Raw genomic sequence first — 19,539 nt, 5'->3', positions numbered from 1 at the left:
ATTTTCGTTGCTACTTCATAACTGTAATTTTGCTACTGTTATGAATCATAAATATCTGGTATGCAGGATGTCTTAGGTGACCCCTGTGAAAGGGTCATTCGACCCCCAAAGGGGCCGCGACCCACAGGTTGAGAACCGCTGCCGTACAATGAGCCAGGCATGAGCTTGCTGTTTCCACACGTGTCATTCCTCCCCAGAACAGGCGTCTTAGGAAGGCTGGGTGGATCCATCCATGACCCAAACCAGGGCAGCCGGCCTCAGAGGTCAGGGACGCCCCCAGGTCCACAGGAAGTTGCAGGCAGGAGTTCAAAGCGAGCTCCGTCCAGTGCATCACTCCCTGGAGGGTGGCCACGGCTGGATGGCATCACCAAGGCCCCCAGCGCTCACTGGAGTGGCCTCTCATCCGCAGGCGGTGCTCACGGCCCGCGAGGCGGGGTACGCGGGCCTGCTGCCCGTGACCGAGAGGTGGCCTGCCGTGCTTGCCGGCGCCTGGAGGCCTGGGAACAGGACAAGCAGGCTCCTTTTCTCCGAAGCGGGGCTGCTGGACGGTCCCTGGACGTGGCTGTACGCGCCTTCCCGCTCCACGCGGCGCCCAGGGGCTCCTGAGGAGGCGGGCAGGGTGCTGCTGAGAGCAGGCCGTCTGGCGGCGTCTGGCTGGTCATGGAGGGTGATCGGCCCAATGCAGTGTCTGGGCCCTGAGGCCCCTCTTCATGCGGAGAAAAGCGCTTTAATGGAGGGAGGAAAGGCGAGGTCAGATCACCTCTCCATCCTCAAGCCGGTCCCCGACTTCCCTCCCGAGGACGGGGTGCCGGGCCAGACTCACAGCTCCTTGAACTGCCCTTTGAGGGAGCCCGGCGGCCCCTCTTCAGGGGCAGACGTACTGACCCCCCCTCCCGCTCGCTTCCCGCCGCCGCCTCCCGGGCCCGGAGGCAGGTGGCACCACGTCACACGTCAGAGCAGCCTGCCCGTGACTTGCACTTCCTCTGGTTAATCGACTAGGTGACCCGGGGCTGGGACAACTCCTGAGCTCACACACACATGCACATGCGCGCACACACACACACAGGCAGGCAGGCACACACATGCACACATAGAGGCATGCACACACAGGCACACACATGCACACACACTCGCACACACATGCACACACAGGCATGCACGCACACACAGGCACACACACAGGCATGAACGCACACACATGCACACACATGCACGCACACAGGCATGCACGCACACACACAGAGGCACACACATGCACGCACACAGGCATACACAGACACACATAGGCATGGATGCACACACATGCACACACACATGCGCGTACATACACACTCTCTGGCAGAGCATGAGGCATCATCTAGCGTGAACATGTTTCTTGGTTTTCTTCACCGGGGGTGGAAGCTGTGCTAAAGGCCGTGAGGAGCAGAGGAACCCTCCCAGCACGGGAGTGCGCCGTGGGCGGCAGGGCAGGTGTTCACGGTGACCAGGGGCATGCTGGGATGGGAGGACCTGTGTGCTATTGAAATAAAGGGGGGCGCCGTGTCAAGGCCGCGAGCCTCACTAGGACCCGGGCCGGCGTAGCCGGGAGCTTTGAGGGGGCGCCGGGGCCTCACACAGCCCTTGCCTTGCAGACGCGCCCTGGTGCCACCAGAGCAGAGGGCTGCTCCCCGTGTGGGAGGAGTTGGGCACGAAGTACCGAGACCACTCCACGGTCAGCATCGCCATGATCGACGTCACCGCCAATGACATTCAGCTGGAGCCCCTGGACCGGCACCCCTTCTTCAGGCTCTTCCCCGCCCACGCGCAGCAAGTGAGGCCGGGGTCTCGGGCCGGGAACCGCATGTCGTCCTCATGATGCGGTCTCTCCTAGTCCAGCTCTGCCCGCGGCCAAGCCCGCCTCGGGCTCGGCTCTGGGCACAGCATGCTGTCCTGCTCAGAGCGTTTTCCACTCACTGTCACTGGCCCAGCTTAAGGCTGCGGCTCAGCCCTGACCCAGGCACCGTGGCCAAGGGGATGTGGGGGTTTGGATAGGGCAGGCCCGGGCTCCATGGTTCCCTGTGGCACCCAGACTCTGGGGGGAACTGCCAGGTGAATGCTGGGGTGCGGTTGCTGGGAGAAGAGAACGCATGGTGAGAAACAATCCCCGTCTTTGACACTTCGGTGTTAGAGTCAGCGATGACACCCCTGTTGAAGGAGCGCACTCTCCATGCTGCTTGGCCCAGTGGGGCCGGTGTCCATCAAAGAATGACAGCCAGGGGCCCTCCCAGAAGAGCGGGGCTGAGGTGGGGTGGTCATGACCTGGGCCCATCTCCACCTCCATAGGGATTGGAGAGGCCAGGTTCGGGAGGACGGAGGCGGCTGGGAGGCGTTAAGCAGACACGGGTCTTGGGGAAGAGTGAGGGTGTCAGGTGAATGAGGGTGGGAAGCATAAGGGTGGCCACAGCCGTGAAGGGCGTGCCCCCTCCTGGGCAGCAGATGTGCGGGGAGGTGGGGAGTGAGCTGGGTCCCCAGGCTGCTCTCTCGCAGACCTGGAAGCTGACGTTAGACCCGTGGCGGTGAGCAGCTCCCTCTTATTAAAGGCGCAGGAGGAGGAAGTGGCGGTGCTGAGCGGCGCGTGTGCGGGAGGGTTTGTGAACGAGGAGCTACTCTTCCTCCTCTTGTAGTAATAGAAATAGCAAAAGCGGGGCGTGTCACCGCGAGCAGGCCGCCTCAACGCTCCCATCCGGAGCCCATTCAGTCCTCATGCCGGAGCCCATTCAGTCCTCATGCCGGAGCCCATTCAGTCCTCATGCCGGAGCCCATTCAGTCCTCATGCAGGAGCCCATTCAGTCCTCATGCCGGAGCCCATTCAGTCCTCATGCCGGAGCCCATTCAGTCCTCTCGCAGCCGGGCCTGCATGCTGCAGCGAGGAAGGGAGTGAGAGAGCGAGCACGCGGCTAGCCCACAGCGCTGAGGGAGGAGCTGAGGGAGCGCTGCGGGGCCCGCCCGCCCGCTGAGGGTCTTATCGTTACTTGGAGCCTTGGTAATGGGGCTCAGCGGCCAAGGAGCCTGCCCGTGGCACGCAGGCAGTTGGGAATGCCACCCATTCGTCCATGCAGCGATCGGGTCTCCCGCAGGCAAGGCTGCCTGACTGTCCGCTTCCTCCCCAGGCGGTACTGTACACGGGAGAACACACCGTGCAGGGCTTCTCTGACTTCCTGGAAAGTCAGATCCAGGCCAGGACTGAGGGGGGAGATGAGGTAAGGTGAACAGCACCCCGGATTCTTATGTCTCACAGAACAGGAGCTCAATGGGCTAGGGAAGTGTGTGCCCCATGACCGTGTGCCCCCTGGGATAGAGGGTAAACAGTCAGAGCAGGTAGCCGAGGAAACAGATGGCAGACTTAGAGACCTGGGTGGTGGTGGGGGGGGGGGGGGGGGCAGAGGCTCTGAGGTCGCACAGGGCTCCCCAGGCTGCGCCCCAGCCTCCTGTCCCTGCAGCGGGATCCTGGCTCTGATGACATCATTCTCCTGGGACACCAGTCCCCACCCCTCGCTCCACTCATGCTCGTGAGGCCCTCTGGAAGGTGCTGCGTGCATTGGTTAGGCCCTTCCCGTCACAATGTCAGAATCTGCTCTTTGGCTTAAACCACGGAGGGGTTTGTCCCCCTCACCTGGCAGAGCGCCAGAGCCGGCAATCAGACTCTCACCCTTGTCTGTGTCTCTCACCTCTTTCTTCGATGCTGACTTCATCTCCAAGCAGTCGCTTCCACCAATACCTCCCCGCTTAGCAAGCCCCTACTTCCTAACAGTCTCAGCAGATGTCCTGGGTGAGGTCCTACCGCCAGGCCTGGGCCACAGGCTCAGTCCCAGAGCTCAGCAAGGGGCAGCCACACCCAGGGACTTAGCTTGGAGGAAGGATGGCTCCCTGCGGGCAAAGCCACACGTGGGCCCTCCCCCAGCCAAGCCCCTCCCCCAGCCAAGCCAACGGGCCTCCTGCCCACTAGGTTCTCAGGTGACCTTCTTTGGATGATTCCAGGAAAAGGGGGTTGGCAGTTACCATCACAATCATCACCTACGTTCTGCCTCTTTCTTTCTTTGTCTCCTCCTTCCTCCCCTCCCTCCTTTTCTCTGATAGCTAACGTCTGTTGAGCAAAGTGAGGTGATAGAAGAGGAGGTATTCTCTAAGGAAGAGTTTCCTGAACAGACGTTGCCTGAGCTGGAGAGAGTGACCAAGTTGGAAGAGCCAGCTGGGCAGAAGGAAACAACTGAGGAGGAGGAGGAGGGGGAGGAGGAAGAGGAAGGGGCGATGGGGAAGGAGGGGGAGGGGGGGGAGGAGGGGTTGGTAGCTAAGCCGAAGGAACCACCAAGACCAGAGAAGAAGCCAGGAGTGAAGGAAGAACTGTAGCTTTCTCCGAGCAGGAGGGCAGGTGCCGTCCAGGTCACGGCCTGCCGCCCTGAGGGGCCAATCGCACTGCGTCTCCCTGCGGCGGGGCGGGCTGGCTAATAAAGGCGCTGGGTTTCCGTCTGCTCTGGTCACGCCTGTGCCGCCTGCAGGAGCCTATGGCCTGGAACGCAGACGGGCTGCGAGGGAAGCCCTCGGAGCAGCACCTGAGGGCCCGCTGAGCACTTAGCCACGCGCGCACACCAGCTCCCCGGCGGGCCCCCCAGTTTGGCTAAAACTTCCCCATGAGGGGCACTGCTTTGTTTACGTTGCATTTGGCCACAGTAAGAAAGAGATCCAACCCCAAACGGGCCCTCACTCTTCCACGGTCAGTAAGTGACCCAGTCTCTCCAGCAGCGAGGCCCCAGCAGAAGACTCCACTCACTGCCTCCACTGACCCACCCACATCCTCCGTGTCCACACCGCCCCCTCCCGGCTGGCTGCACTAGGCTCTCATTGGTTGCTCTACTGCCACTCTGTGCCTCTGGCCCGCCCCCTCCAAACGCCAAGCTTCTTAAAGCTGCTGAAGTGACATTTCACAAGCCTCAGCCAGGCAGGCTTACCACACGCCCTGGTTTTAAACCTGAATGGCATCTTTGTTGCTTTTAGAATAAACTCTCGTCTGTGCACCAGGCCTTCAAGGCCCAGGAAGGTCTGGTCCCGATCTCCTCTCCCCTCCCACTCGTTTCCTAGGCTTTTCCAACAATTCACTCTTCCTCTCTTCGTTATTTCTTCCGCAGAAACGCACACGCAATACACGCTCCTCCCTAGATCTTCCCGCAGCTGTGTCCCCTTCAGCCTTCATCGCAACCCAGTGCCAGCCACCCCCTGGAAGAGGCTTCCCGGCCGCCAGGGTGTGGGAGCATCGGATGGTCTTGTGCACAGGCTCCTGCCCGCGGAGCGTGAGCCGGGAGCAGGCCTGCCTCCCCTGCATTCCCCAGCCCGGACTCTGCCTGGACACAGTTGCTGCTCAATAAGTGCTCATGGACCGAGTGGGTCCCACGTCAGACAGCAGAAATACAGGCCCCGGCCCCCCAGCCCGGTGCCGCAGGGCTGCCCTGACCCAAATGAGACCGGGGAGTTTCCTAGCCTTGCCCGGCGGAGACCACACACTGAGTGGCTCACAGCAGCACAGAGGTATTCGCTTCCAGCTCTAGGACCAGAAGCCAGGCCCAGTCCCACAGCTGGCCTGGGGTCCTCGGGCCGCCCCCTGCCGCGCCCCGGGATGTGCTTTTCTGGCTTCCGGGGGCTGCTTTTGTTCCTTGGCTTGTGGCCTCTTCCTTGAGTCTCCCTGGCCTCTGTTTCACCCTCACACCTCCTGCTGCTCCGACTCTGACCCCCCCACCCCCGCCCTGTACGCATCACGGTGAAGGCTGCCTGGAGGCCTCTTCATCCCCAGACCCTGAACTGAACAGAGTCCGGTCCTCTGTGCGACACGCACGGGTTGGGAGATGAGCCACAGACACACCTTGGGGCCGTTCTTCAGCTCACACAGACTCGCACTGCTCCTTGTGTTGTAGGGTACCCCATCTTACAAAGGACGCCTCAAGAAGTCAAATTATGGAGTCATTTATTAAAGGCCGGCGGCTGACGAGGGATGAAAGCGCTCCAGACTTCGCAGCCCTGAACAGCTGGCCACATCTGGCTTATATGGGCAGAATATCACAAAGGTATCGGCTACATCCCCGGGGCACGGGGAGACTGAGCAAGGGGTCCAGGTCTGGATGCAGGAAGCCAAGTCCACAGCGTTTGCTGCCCAACCACGCTCCCCGCCACAGCCCCCTCAGGTGGCCACGTGCCGAGACTCACCACCTACGTGGTGAGAGCAGGGAGCCCTCAGGGCCAGCTCTCTGTCCAGAGGTTCTGTTTTGTGGGAACCACAGCCTGGCCCACTCGCACCATGAAGTGTATCTGTGACGTCACGAATGAAAAGTGCAACCTGTGAGCCGCCCCCCCTGCACTTGTACGCGTGCCCCCAGCCCTCGCCCGTCTCCCCAAACCAAAGGCGTGGGGCCACAGAGCCCAAAGGCATAGGGAGCGGCGTCGGCTGTGCTGCTCTGCACAGATGGGTGGGGGCTGGCGGGGGACCACGCTCCCGCTGGTCTGCAAGCTCGTCTTCTCGTGCCAGACTGACATTTTGTTGTTAATCCTCACTGGGGGATACTTTCCCATTGCTTTTCAGAGGGAGAGAGAGAGAGAGGAGAGAGAGAGAGAGAGACATGGATGTGAGAGAGACACATTCACTGGTTGCCTCCCGCATGCATCCCGCATGTGTCCTGACAGGGGCCCCGACTGGGGGTGGGAGCAAACCCATAACCCAGGTATGTGCCCTTGACCAGGAAACAAACCTGTGACCCTTCAGTCCAAGGACAGATGCTCTAACCACTGAGCCCAACTGGCCAGGGCCGAGGTTGGCCTTTTAAAGCACCACGTGCTCCCTCTCTGAGTTAACTTCAATTCTTCCCAGCAGCTCTGTGAGGCCCGCACCTTATGTCCACTTTCTCTAGTGGGCACAGAGGCTCAGAGAACTTAAATGACTTTCCTAAGACCAACAGGCACCAAGGTGGAGATGGGCATGAGCTCAGGTGTCCTCCCCCCTCCTGCCTCTCCGTCCTCCAGCCCGGCCTGAGGCAGGAGGCGCCCTGCTGAGGGTCGGCCCCTCCCCAGAGCGGGGCCACATGTAGTCTCCCTCATGGAAGGGATCTGGTCACCCTGTCCCTGCAAACCTGCTCCGGGGCCAGACTCCACAGTGGGGGCGGCACAGACCAAAGCCATGTCCCGAACGTGGTCCCATCCGGCGGAAAGGGGCGGGGCCGCTCCGCCGGTGCTCCTGGTGGAGCATGTTCTTGGAGGTGAGGAGGGAGGACAGGACCAGTGCCGGGCGGAGGGGCTGGAGCCGGTGATTCTATGGGGTGAGGCGAACTGTCAGCTGCCTTAGTTGGCCACTTCTCACACATGCACTCATTCGTGGCCTGCATTCCATTACTACTGTGTGCCAAACCCCAAGCTGGAGGCTGGGGATCTTATAGGGAGCAAAAACAGATAGATAGATAGATAGATAGATAGATAGATAGATAGATAGATAGATATAGATAGACGATAGATGATAAATAAATGATAGATGATTGATAGAAAGGTGATAGATAGATAGATAGATGATGATAGATAGAGATAGACAGATGATAGATGATAGACAAATCATCTGTGAGAGGGCCTGCACCAGAACCTTCCTCAGGGTTTGTGCCGGGTCCTGGGCGCACAGGAGAGTCAGCCTCTGGCCTCAGCCCTCCGCTATGGGATGCCTGGGCCTGGGGCTGTGCCTGTGCACATGGACCTGCTGTCCCTCATGGTGCACACAGCACTGGCATGCACAGACAGGAACATATGAACATACACCGTCCAGACATGTTTGCACACACACATGAGGCCACATGCATGCCTTCCTATTTGCACACTCAGATGCACAGACAGCTGGAGTTGCATGTGCACGCGTGCGCGCGCGCGCACACACACACACACACACACACACACACACACACGTTGCAGACATGGTCACAATAGACTTGCACACCTGCTAGATCCGCACCCTGGTAAGCTTCTTGGCTCATCTCTAACTGGCGGTTCTGAGGGCCTTGACTTTCACGGCCACGGGGTGGTCTGACGGGCTTGGGGGAAAAGTGAATTGGTCACTGTTGCCTTCGTGGCTCCTGGCGCCTAGACCGGAGGGCGCATCTACACCAACCTGGTGTTCGCTCCGAGTGTACCCGTCCCCGGAGCGTGACTGAGAGGCCTGGCCTCGGTGACCGCCCAGGCGCCGAGGATGGGGAGCAGTGGCCCCTGCACACAGGGCCCTTTGAGGGGGGCACGCCCAGTGACCGAGGAAAGGCTGTCTCCTTCCAACTGATCCCTGGGAGGGCGCCTTTCCTGGTTGGCTTTTAGGACAGGTAAGGAGGTTTCCCTTCCTACGTGACCCACCAGAGAAGTGTCCTTTCCTAACGGGCCAGTCAGGAGAGGCGTCCACACTTCGCTTTCGCCAAGGCACCCCAGTGCTGCCAGCGGCCCCCCCTAACCTCGGTCCTTCCGGGCTCGCGAAGGGCTGGCCGCCTCTGCTCCTGGCGGCCGCCTTGACCCTGATGTTGCAGTGATTGGCAGCTGCCTGTGGCGGGGCGGCGATGCGGAAGGGGCTCACACTCCATCCGGCCTGCTCTTATTCTCTGCCTTCCACCCTCGCTACCACGACACGGCCCGTGTCTTTACGTGCTGCCTTCTCTCTAAACGGGACTGTGCCTGCCCTCGAGCCAGCCTCCTTAACAATGTGGCGAAACAACGATTTTAAGAGCGCCCAGTCTGCGAAGCCATTCACACACCCCTTGGCATTCCTGCGCACCCACTCTGTGGCATTGTTCCTGTGCCGCGGACCCCGTGTGAGGAGCCCCAGCCTCCTGCCCCGCCTGCAAGGAGTCCCCAGTGTGGTCAACTCTGGTGCTGCTGTGTGACCTTAGACAAAATGCACAGAGTCTCTGAGCTTCACCCACCCATTTATTCATCCACCCGTTCATTACTTAGTACTGAGCACCTACTATGTGCTAGCTGCTGGGGTTACAGCATGAATGTAGGCGACACTCCCCGCCCTTTGGGGTCTTAAGGTCTGGCAGGGGAAGGAGACGGTAACAAGCACGTCGGGCATTGCCTAAATGGAGGAGACGGGGCTGTTTCTGTGACGGGGGCAGTAGCGATGCCCATAGGGCTTACTCAGTTTTCCAGCACCAGATGTGCGAGGCTCTAGGCTGGTGCTGGTGAAACACCAGTGAACCAGACAGACACAGTCCCTGCCTTCAGAGGTCTCACAATCCTTAGAGACGATGTACCTGGATGTTCTAGGGTCCCTCCCCTGCACTGCACGTCCCCCTCCCAGTTCCCAAAGATGCAGACCTGCTCACACAGCCACAGCAGCAGAGAGCAGGCCCTGCGCCCCCGTCAGGAGGGATGCTTTGCAAGGGGGATCTCCTGGGAGCTCCTTGGAGGCACAACCAGAAACAAGGGGCCGCTGGGCCGAGGGACCCAGACATCGCAAAGGTCTCTGACGTCTTTGCCAAGTGGGCAGAGGAAGCCGGTGCTGATGGGAAATGTCTGCCCGGACGCCAGCTGCGGCTTTCCAGGAGCCTAAGGTCCTGACGCAGCATGAGAGCTGGTGGCCCAGGGAAAGCCACACGTGGCGCATCGGAAAAGGGGCCTGCAGGGACAGCCTGTCTTGAATTAGGGACCTCTTATCACACGTAAACACACACCGAACCCCACGCCTGCCGCTTTCACAGGGAGCTCTGCGTGGGACCACGTGCGCAGCCCAGCTGCCTGGAACCAGTCTACGGTCGTGTGCCTGGCCGGACCAGGTGCAGGCTCATTATACTCCAACTCGGGTACCAGGGGGCACATAGAAAAATAAAACCACGGGGCAAAGAAAGGAGATCCGAATTTATCCGTTTGTCCCTCTGTTTCTGTTCCTTTCCTTTATCTTTTCCTGCTTTCTTCCAGTTATTTAGCTCAATATTTAATAGATATTTTGAGCATAAATTCAAAGCCAGACTTTTCTAGGCAGCAGGGAAATAGCAACTAATCAAAACATAGCCCTTGCTGGTGAGGAGCTTGTTTTTGAAAGGGGTGTACATTGAAACAATAACTATTAAAACGTCAGGTGGCGATAAACACTTTTGGGGATAAAAACGAAGGGTAATAGAAATATAGGGTGTTGCCTCACATAGGGTGATGGGGAAAGTCTCTGATGGCAGAGCTGAGAGAAGTCAGAGGATGAAGGGGGTACCTGAGGAAGAACACTGCAAGCACGGGGAGAGCAGATGCAAGTGCCCGAGGCAGGCTTTTGCCGCGCTCCACCAAGGCTTGACAAAGGCTCGGACTAAGCCATAAACGGGCATTACCCACAGGAGAGGCTCTGAAGCATCCATGTTGTGATTTTGTCACCTTGTTTACTCAATAAGTACTAGGTACTGGTTAAAACTGCAAAGACAGGATTCCCGTCCACAAAGATCGTATGGTCTTCAGAGAGCAAGGCAAGAGGGTGTGATTGAAATCAGCTCAGACAGGCAGGAGCAGACAAGAAAAGCCCAGCAAGCCTGTGGGTTTCGGGAAGGCTTCCCGGAAGAGGCAGACCTAAGTGATAAGTAGTAGGAGGCTGGGAGTAAAGGGACTCGAGCAGAAGGAACATGCAAAGGTCTAGTTGTAGGGGAGAGTCTAGAGAACCGCAGATTGACTAGAGCAGAGGGCATGTGGGGGAGAAGCTGTGGACCAGCAGGAACTGTGGACAGGGCAGGTTCCAGGAAGCACAGGGTGCCGGGAGTGGGGAGAATGCTAAGGTGTGACTGTGGCATCTGGCTGCAGGGAAGAAGCCAGGTTTCCAGTTTGGGTGACCAGGTGACCTATGAAAGCAGTGGTGCCATTGGTTAAGATAGATGACGTGGGCATCACAGGAATGGCAGCATGGGAGCTCCCCTTGGTCTCTCCTCTTTGAAGTTTCAACAATTTGAACAGCCTCAATGCAACAAAGGATTCCCTGCTCAACACACAAGCAAGCCTGAGATGTCCACACACTGAAATATTTAAGGTGGTCAAATGAGAGCAAGAGGGGAAGACGAGGGGGGAAGGGCTGAGACAGCCACGGACCCACACTGGGGCCAGGAGCTCACAGCGGGGCTCAGCATACAGCAAGGATGTACCCGGTTGTGGCTGGTGCTCCCTTCAGGCTGGAGGAGCAGAGAGCTTCGGTGGGCACTCCTGCAGGAGCCACCGGTACGAGCTGCAGCTGAGCCCAGAGGCCAGGAAGGACATGGCATGGGGGTGCTGTGTGGTTGTCAGGGGTCCACGTCCGGGCGGAGAAACAAAGGCACGGAGCCCTGCCACGCTGCGCCCTCCTGGAGCTCGCCTCCCTTTGCCCTTGGCATCAGGCTGGAGAGCACATTCTCTGCAAACCCAAGAACTGGTGCTCCAGAACCACTTTCCTCCCTGAGCAAAGGGTGCGCTTTGTGACTGGTTGTGGGGTTGGGCATGGCAGAGGGGAACCCCGTAGAAGTCTAGGTCACCATTACTGGGAGGGAAAAACAACAAAGGAGCTGGCAGGTTTCCCAGTCCACCCCTCCCCCACCCATGCACCACCACAGCTACAATGCTGGCAGGGCCTGGCTGTGGAGGACAGCACTAGGATTTCACAGAGCTAAAGCCTTGTGATTCAGTGCCATCAGTGCCATCTGCTGGGAAATAAGAGAAGTCCTCATTTTGTTAATCTACTAGAGAACTGCCACTCACATATTGATGCCTAGACAGAGAAGGGATCCATCAAATACCATGAATAACCAAGGTAGTGAGGCATATTGGAAATAAAATTAAAAATCTCCAGAAAACAAACTTAAAGACATAAAAATATGTGGCACAAATGAAAGAGAATTCAAAATTGTAATTCTGAAAATACTGAATAAGATGCAAAAAAAATATAGATAGGCAATTTATTGCTCATAGAAAACAAATCAATGAACAAAATGAGTACTTTACCAAGGATACTGAAACTTTAAAAAAGAACCAAACAGAAATTCTGAAGGTGAAGAACTCAGTAAAAGAGATCAAGAATGAAGCAGCGAAATAGAATGGAGCAGATGGAGGAAAGAATTAGTGATATTCAATACAAAAATATTGAAAAAAAAGCATAAGAAAGAAGAAGAGAGAGACTTGAGCATAAAACACACAAAAACTCTACAAGAACTATTTGACTCCATTAGAAAGACAATCCTATATAATAAAAGGTTAATATGCAAATAGACCGAATGACGGAACAACCAGAACAACCGAACAAACGGTCGCTATGACATGCACTGACCACCAGGGGTCATGCACAGAGCATGGCGGGTGTCGGCCATGGTGGGATGGTGGAGCAGGTGAGCGGGGGCGCCAGACCAGGTGGGGCGCCAGTGGCTGTCATCGGTGCGAACCTCTGGTGGTTACTGAAAATTCTTTGCTCCTGTGCACCGCGGTCCTGCCCAGTGCTTGCACCTGCTGCCAGTGTAGGCCCCACTTGCACCTGCTGCCGGCGCTGGAACTGCTGCTTGCATCCACTGCCGGCGCCCAGCGCCAGCCCCGATCGCTCGGTGCCGTCAGCAGGTGCGAGCGCAGCTGCTGGCCCCAATCGCCTCTCAGGGCTTCTCCACCTCCCCCTGCTCCTGAGGGGCAATTGGGGCAGCAGCTGCAGCTCACACCCACTGACAGTGCCAGCCCCGTTCACACCCACTGCTGGCGCTGGCCCCAATTGCTCTGTGCCTTCAGTGGGTGTGAGTGGGGCTGGTGCCTTCAGCATGTTGGAGCAGCGGTGGTGGGAGCAGGGTTGCTGGCAGACAGGGGACCAGGGGGCTGCAGCGGGAGGGGCCAGGCAGGGGGATGGATGATGGGCCGAGACCCACCCCTGTGCCTACCGCAGCCTTGCAGCCCACAGTTCCTTTCAAAATGCATGAATTCGTGCACTGGGCTCCTAGTATTAGAATAATAGACACCCCAGAAGAAAAGAGGGAGAAGAAAATGGGCAACCTATTCAAACATAGTGGATGAGAACTTCCCAAACATATGGAAAGAACTAGATCCTCAAATCCAAGGAGCAAACAGAACACCTAGATACTTCTATCCAAACAGGCCCTCTCCAAGGCACAGTGCATCAAAACAGTGGAAAATTAATGACAAAGAAAGAATTTGCAAGGCATCCAAGGAAAAGAAGAAAGTGACATATAAAGGAAAGACCATTAGTTTATCATGGGCTTCACAGAAACTCTATGAGCCAGGAAAGAGTGGAACCAAACATTCAAATGACTGAAAGAGAGTAATTATCAGCCAAAAATAATACATCCAGCAAAGTTATTCTTTAAATATGAAGAGGAAATGAAGAATTTTCCAGACATGCAGAAGCTGAGGGAATTCATCACCAGAAGATCGCCGTTGTAGAAAATACTCCAAGGGTTATTCTACCTGAAACAAAGAACATAATGTCACAACACTATGAGTACAATCACCAACAAACTAATAGCATAAACAGGGACAATTTATGAAAACCAAAATGTACAAGGAGATGGGGAAAGGTCTGAATTTGCAAAGGAGAATGGAGATCAGATCCATTCAGAAGAAAAAGGACTACTGTATATATGAAACTTTCTTTGTCATAAACCTAAAGGTAACCACACACACACCAAAACAAAAACAAAAACAAAAACAAAAAAACTGGGACACATGGCGTAAAAAAGTGGGAAAGAAGTATGGACACCACCAAACAAAAACCACAGGCAGAAACATAAACGGAGGCACAAAGCTATCAGAAAACAAAAGATAAAGTGGCTGTAAAAAAGCCTCCTACATCAATAATTACCCCAAATATAAATGGACCGAACTCACCAATAAAGAGGCTCCGAGTAGCAGAGTGGATAAAAATCAAAACCCAACCATATGCTGCCTTCAGGAGACACATCTCAGCTGCAAAGAAAGTTAGGCTCAAGGTGGAAGCGTGGAAAATGGTTCTCCAAATAGCACCCACAGAAAAGCAGGTGTGGCCATACTTACATCTGACAAAATAGATTCCAAGTTAACAAAGATAACAGAGACAAAGATGGACACTTTATAATGATAAAGGGAACACTACATCAAGAACATATAACACTTATTTGAGGTACTTTCCTGCTATTCTATTTTCTTGAGTGTTTTAATCATAAGGCCATATATGACAAACCCTCAGCTAATATACTCAATGGCGAAAAACTGAAAGCTTTTCCTCTAAGATCAGGAACCAGACAAGGATGCCCACTGTCCCCTCTCTTATTCAGCACAGCGCTGGAAGGCCTAGCCAGAGCAATGAGGCAAGAGAAGGAAATAAAAGGATCCAAATAGGGAAGGAAGAAGTCAAACCGTCACTTTTTGCAGATGACATGATTCTATACATAGAAAACCCTAAAGACTCCACCAAAAAAACTTGCAAGATACAAAAATCAATGTACAAAGTCCACTGCTTTACTATATACTAACAATGAAACTTCAGAAATAAAAATAAAAATACAATTCCTTTTGCCATTGCAACCAAAAGAATAAAATACACAGGAATATACTTAAGAAAGGATGTGAAGGACCTATATACTGTAAACTACTAAGTGTAGTTATTAAAAGAGATTGAAAAGGACAGAATAAAATGTAAAGATGTTCTGTATTCATGGATTAGAACAGCCAAAATAATTAAAATAGCTATATTACCCAGAGCGATATACAGATTCAATGCAATTCTCATCAAAATCTCAATGATTTTGAAAAAGTCACCAGATTTGTATGGAACCACAAAAGACTTTGAATAACCAAAGTGATCCTGAGAAAGAGGAACAAAGCTGGAGGTATCAGCTACCTGACTTCAAATTATACTGCAGAGCTACATAATCAAAACAGCATGGTTTGGCAGAGAAACAGACACACAGATCAATGGAATAGAACTGAGAGCCCAGAAATAAAACCACACATATATGGACAATTTTCAACAAAAATATAGAATGGAGAAAAGAAAGCCTCTTCAATAAATGGTGCTGAGAAAATTGGAAAGCCACGTGGAAAATAATGAAACTAGATTACAGTTTGTCCCCATATATAAACATTAATTCAAAATGGACCAAAAACCTACATATAAGATCTGAAACAATGAGTTACATACAAGAAAACAGGTACTAAACTTATGGACTTTGGCCGTAGAGAAATTTTATGAATTTGACCCCAAAAGCAAGGGAAATGAAGGAAAATAAAAATGAATGGAACTATAGCAAACTGAAAAGCTTCTGCACAGCAAAAGAAAGGAATAACAAAACAGAAAGGTAACCAGCCAGATGGGAGATGATATTTGCAAACAATAGCTCTGACAAAAGGTTAATATCCAGAAGTGTGAAGAACTCATACAAGTCAACACTAAGCAAACAAACAATCTATAATAATACAAGAGTAATATGCTAATTAGACCAGATGTCCTTCCGGATGTCCTTCCATCCTTCTGGACGAAGCCGGGGCTGCGAGGGAAGCTGGTGCCGGCAGCTAGGGAAGGAAGGCCTACTTTTACATGAATTTTGTGCATCGGACCTCTAGTCCTACCTAATAAAATGGTAATATGTAAATTACCGTCACTCCGCTACGCCCACGATTGGGCCAGTGGGAGGCGCAGGGGGCAGGACTCGGGGTGGCCAGGGTAGCCGATTGGGCCAGCGGGACGCTGAGCCATGGCTGTGCTGCGGAACAGAAGGGGCCTCTGGGGCAGCGAGCTCACGTCCCGCCGCGGACCATCAGAAGCGGGGGAGCTGGGTGCCTGTCCACTCTGGCACCAGGCCTTTCAGAAGCCTCCGCCGCCGGAGGCTTCTGAAAGGCCTGGTGCACCAGCAGACAGGCACCCAGCTCCCCCGCGATCGAAAGTGAAAGCATGTAGGGGACCCTACACGTGCATGATTCAATCATGCACTGGGCCTCTAGTCCAGTATAAAATGGCAGAGGACCTCTCCCAAGAAGACACATGTGAAAAGATGCTCAACTTCACTAGCTATTAGGGAAATGCAAATCAAAGCTGCAATGAGAGAGCACCTCACACCTGTTAGAACGGCTGTTCCCAACAAGACAAGTAACAAGTGCTGGAGAGGCTGTGGACAGTAAGGAACTTCCTTCTCTGCTGGTGGGAATGTAGATGGCACAGCCACTATGGATAAGAGCGTGGCAGTTCCTCAAAATATTAAGACTAAAGGTATCATATGACACAATGCCTCTCAGGTATCTCCCTGAAAAGCCTGAAAACATTTATTCACAAATGTTTTCTTAGAAACAGCCAAGAACCATATGATCTCACTCAGATGTGGGGTGTAAAACTGAAACTCATAGACACGGACAACAGCATGGTGGCTCCCAGAGGGAAGGGGAGGGTGGTGAAGGGTAAAGGGGGCACAGATGTGGTGACGGAAGAGATGTGACTTTGGGTGGCGGGCACACAGTGCAGCATGCAGATCATGTGTCATAGAGACGGACACTTGGAACCTATATAACCCCATTAACCAGTGTCACCCCAATAAATGTAATTTTTAAAAACATAGATGGTGCAACGAGGAGGGAGAGATTTAGGGAAATTGATGAGGTTATATTTGGAACTTCTGAGTTCAAGATGCCCCAGCATCTAAGCCCACGCAGAGAGGCCCAGCACGCTGCTGTGTAGGTGGCCTGGGTTTCAGGGGAGTAGTCAGGATCGGGGTTCCAGATTTGGAATCCACCAGCCTGTGGGTGTACCAGACACCATGAGTTCCCGGGACACCTCCTAACAAGAGCCAATGGAGTGAGAAGAAAACTGACCTACCATTATTCTCCAGGACAGCGGGAGGGAGAGGACAGGAGAAGGTGTGCACGGGCAGAAGGGAGTCAGGAAGGTTGTGCAGGCAGAAAGGAAACATGGTGCCTGGAGGCAGCAAAGCTACCCAGTGACAAGGGCCTAGGAGGTGACCTGAGCAGGCAGCTGCAGCTTCACGGCTCAGCCTGGAACGGAGGATGCAGGGACTGACGTTGAAAAGGCGATCGCCTCCTCAGAGGTTGGGAGGACGTGCAGGATGGAGGCGGCTCTGCGTGTTGACTGGGGAAGTAAAGTCAGTGTGTGGCCTAAAGTTCCTTGAAGTCGATGCCCCGCCTCAGAGCAGGGGAGGCAGCGGGTAGTGGCACCTCCAGAGGCTGCTTGAAAGAAGGGAGTGGCCGCGGGGGGAGGAGGCTAGTGCCTTCCCCAGAGAATGGCTCAGGCCCTTCTGTGGCCCAGAAGCCTTTTCCTCCAAATGCGCTGGTTGTAGAGAAGGTGGCTGCGTCGCCTTTCCTGTGCCCAGGTTGACGTTTCGTTAGAAGGTGTTACCGATGCCAGGACCCCTGCCCCTCTCCAGTGGCCGTGGCTCTTTACAGCGTCTAACACACAAGAGGCAGCGGCCGCTTGTTCTGCAAGAGCTGTGGCTCTATTACGAACTCCCTGGCCTCTCAGGCACAAGCGCCAGGCCTCTCAGGGCACCCTTTGTTGTGTATGGCCCTTCTGCCGGCTCTGCGGAGGCCCGGCCTGAGCAGCTGGGTGGCTGGTTCGGTAGGGACCAGGCACCATTGTGCAAGCACATTCCTGCTGGTTTCTTCCCACTTCCCTTTGGACATCGAGCTTCCCTGGGCCAGGGCGTGCTTCTGCTTCACGCGGTGGCGAGGGGCCGTGAGCGCGAGGGCCCGGCCTGGGCGGTGTGCCAGCACTCAGGACACACCGTGGTTCCCCCTCGGCCACGGGTTTGCTCTCCAAGGTTGCAGTTGGCCAACCGCAGTCTAATAATCTGAACGGGAAAATTCCAGAAATAAACCATTCACACGTTTTGCACCATTTGCATAGTGTGATGAAATCTCACACCGTCCGTCCTGCGCCAGGGGCCTGGGACGTGATCCTCGCTTCGCCCAGCGTCTGCACGCCCTAGGCGCTACCCCGTCAGTCCCTCCGCAGCCGCCTCGGTTATTCCATCGACACTGTGTGTCCCGGGCTGTGCTCAAGCCCAGGAGCAGGGATGCTGGCAGCCCAGGAGTGCCCGGAAGCGGGTGAAGAGGGAACGTTCCTGACTTCATAGGAAGGAAACACGGGCAGCTGCGGGGCTCAGGTCTGTGGTGAGACCAGTGTCTTCACGGAATTGTGAAGCAGGCAGAGAAACGTGTGCTCGTCTGTGTCACACCTCACACTGAAAACAGCACGGCCACAGCGCACGACCCGTGCTCAGTGAGGATGGAGAAGCCTCGCCGTGGCTCACGCCTCCTCTGACAGGTGGTCAGGAGGCCAGCAGTGCCCAGCGCTAGGCCCAGGGCGCGTCCTGCACTCACTCCCCCCGTAGGGGCGCGGCGGCCCTCACATCGCCCCCTGGGTGCGCAGGGCAGTGTGACAGAGAGAGCCCGCACACCTTCCATTGCAGCGTCCTGTTCCCTTGCTGGTTATTGCTGACCTCACGGAGCCCCTTTCATAAGTTCAGCTTCTTCACGTGTGAGCTCAGGGCTCCCGCGGTCGGGGAAGGGGTGACAGGGAGGCCGTTGCGGAAGGGGAAGCCACTGGAGTGTTTACACGGGGGAGGGAAGGGCGAAGGGCCTTTCTTTCATCATCCTTGAGGCAAATCGCTTATCTCGCCCGCAGCCAGCGCCCAGGAGTGACTCCAGGCTCCCGTGGCACCAATGGCGGAAGGCCACATGGGAGGGAAGGGCAATAAAAGGCCGGCAGCCAGCAGGCTGCCCATCCAGGCCCGGCCAGAGGAGGAGACTGTGTTCTGTCCACGGTAAGTCCTGCGGCCAGCCCATCGGCGCTCTCCAGGCCCTGGGGCCTCCCCAGACCCCCCCCACTCCCACTGGGCTTGGGGGTTCGTTCGTTTCTGGAAACTTTCAGAACCCAGCCACGAGTCTGGACGCTGGCCTTGCCCAGGGCTCTCTCCTCGCATTCTCACGCCACCCCTTCCAGACACAGCTGGCTCTCCAGCCCACGTCCCCCAGAGGCGGTCAGAAGCCGCCTGAAGGTCGCCCATTGGAGGAAAGGGTTTTCCAGAACAGAAAGCGTCCCTAATGTGAGTGTTGGCAGGCTCTTCACTGCGACTTGTCTCTGCCCGCCTGCACGCTCACGTATGCACTCACTCCTCAAGCCTTGACTGAGCACCTGGGGTGCCAGATGCTGCCACCAGCATGCCCTGGGGTGCCAGACACTGCCACCAGCATGCCCTGGGGTGCCAGACGCTGCCACCAGCATGCCCTGGCCCAGCCTGGCACGGCCCGCTTCACAGAGACCTGCGCTCCCCATGGCACGCAGGGGGCTCTTGGCCAGGGCCTGCGCACAGCACAGGACGGGCCACTCCCTGTCAGCAAGTGTCCCCAGCACCACACCCCTCCACCCAGCTTCCAAACCCTCCCCTGGCCCCGAGGAGGAGCAGGCCCTGCCCAGACCCCGAGGACGCCCGCAGAGCAGCTGACGAAGCTCCCATCCTCTCGCCTCACCCCCTCTCCTTTGCCCCGGCTCCTCTGCCTGTCCACCTGCTCTCAAACAACAGGGCCTCC

At 55.6% G+C, this 19,539-nt stretch overlaps 1 protein-coding gene across 1 annotated transcript in view; it reads left to right on the top strand.

Annotated features, from left to right (window-relative positions):
- Positions 1–4,506, top strand: part of PDILT (protein disulfide isomerase like, testis expressed) — a 46,660-nt gene extending 42,154 nt beyond the window's left edge. The window contains exons 10-12 of the mRNA XM_028136999.2: positions 1,632–1,810; positions 3,150–3,239; positions 4,117–4,506. Coding sequence (XP_027992800.2) covers positions 1,632–1,810; positions 3,150–3,239; positions 4,117–4,386 — 539 coding nt within the window. The 3' untranslated portion in view covers positions 4,387–4,506. The remainder of the gene's footprint in view (positions 1–1,631; positions 1,811–3,149; positions 3,240–4,116) is intronic.
- The last annotated feature ends 15,033 nt before the right edge of the window (positions 4,507–19,539 follow it).

This window comes from Eptesicus fuscus, chromosome 4, assembly GCF_027574615.1.
Source record: "Eptesicus fuscus isolate TK198812 chromosome 4, DD_ASM_mEF_20220401, whole genome shotgun sequence".
Taxonomy (NCBI): domain Eukaryota; kingdom Metazoa; phylum Chordata; class Mammalia; order Chiroptera; family Vespertilionidae; genus Eptesicus; species Eptesicus fuscus.
This window is presented reverse-complemented; position numbering and strand designations above follow the sequence as displayed.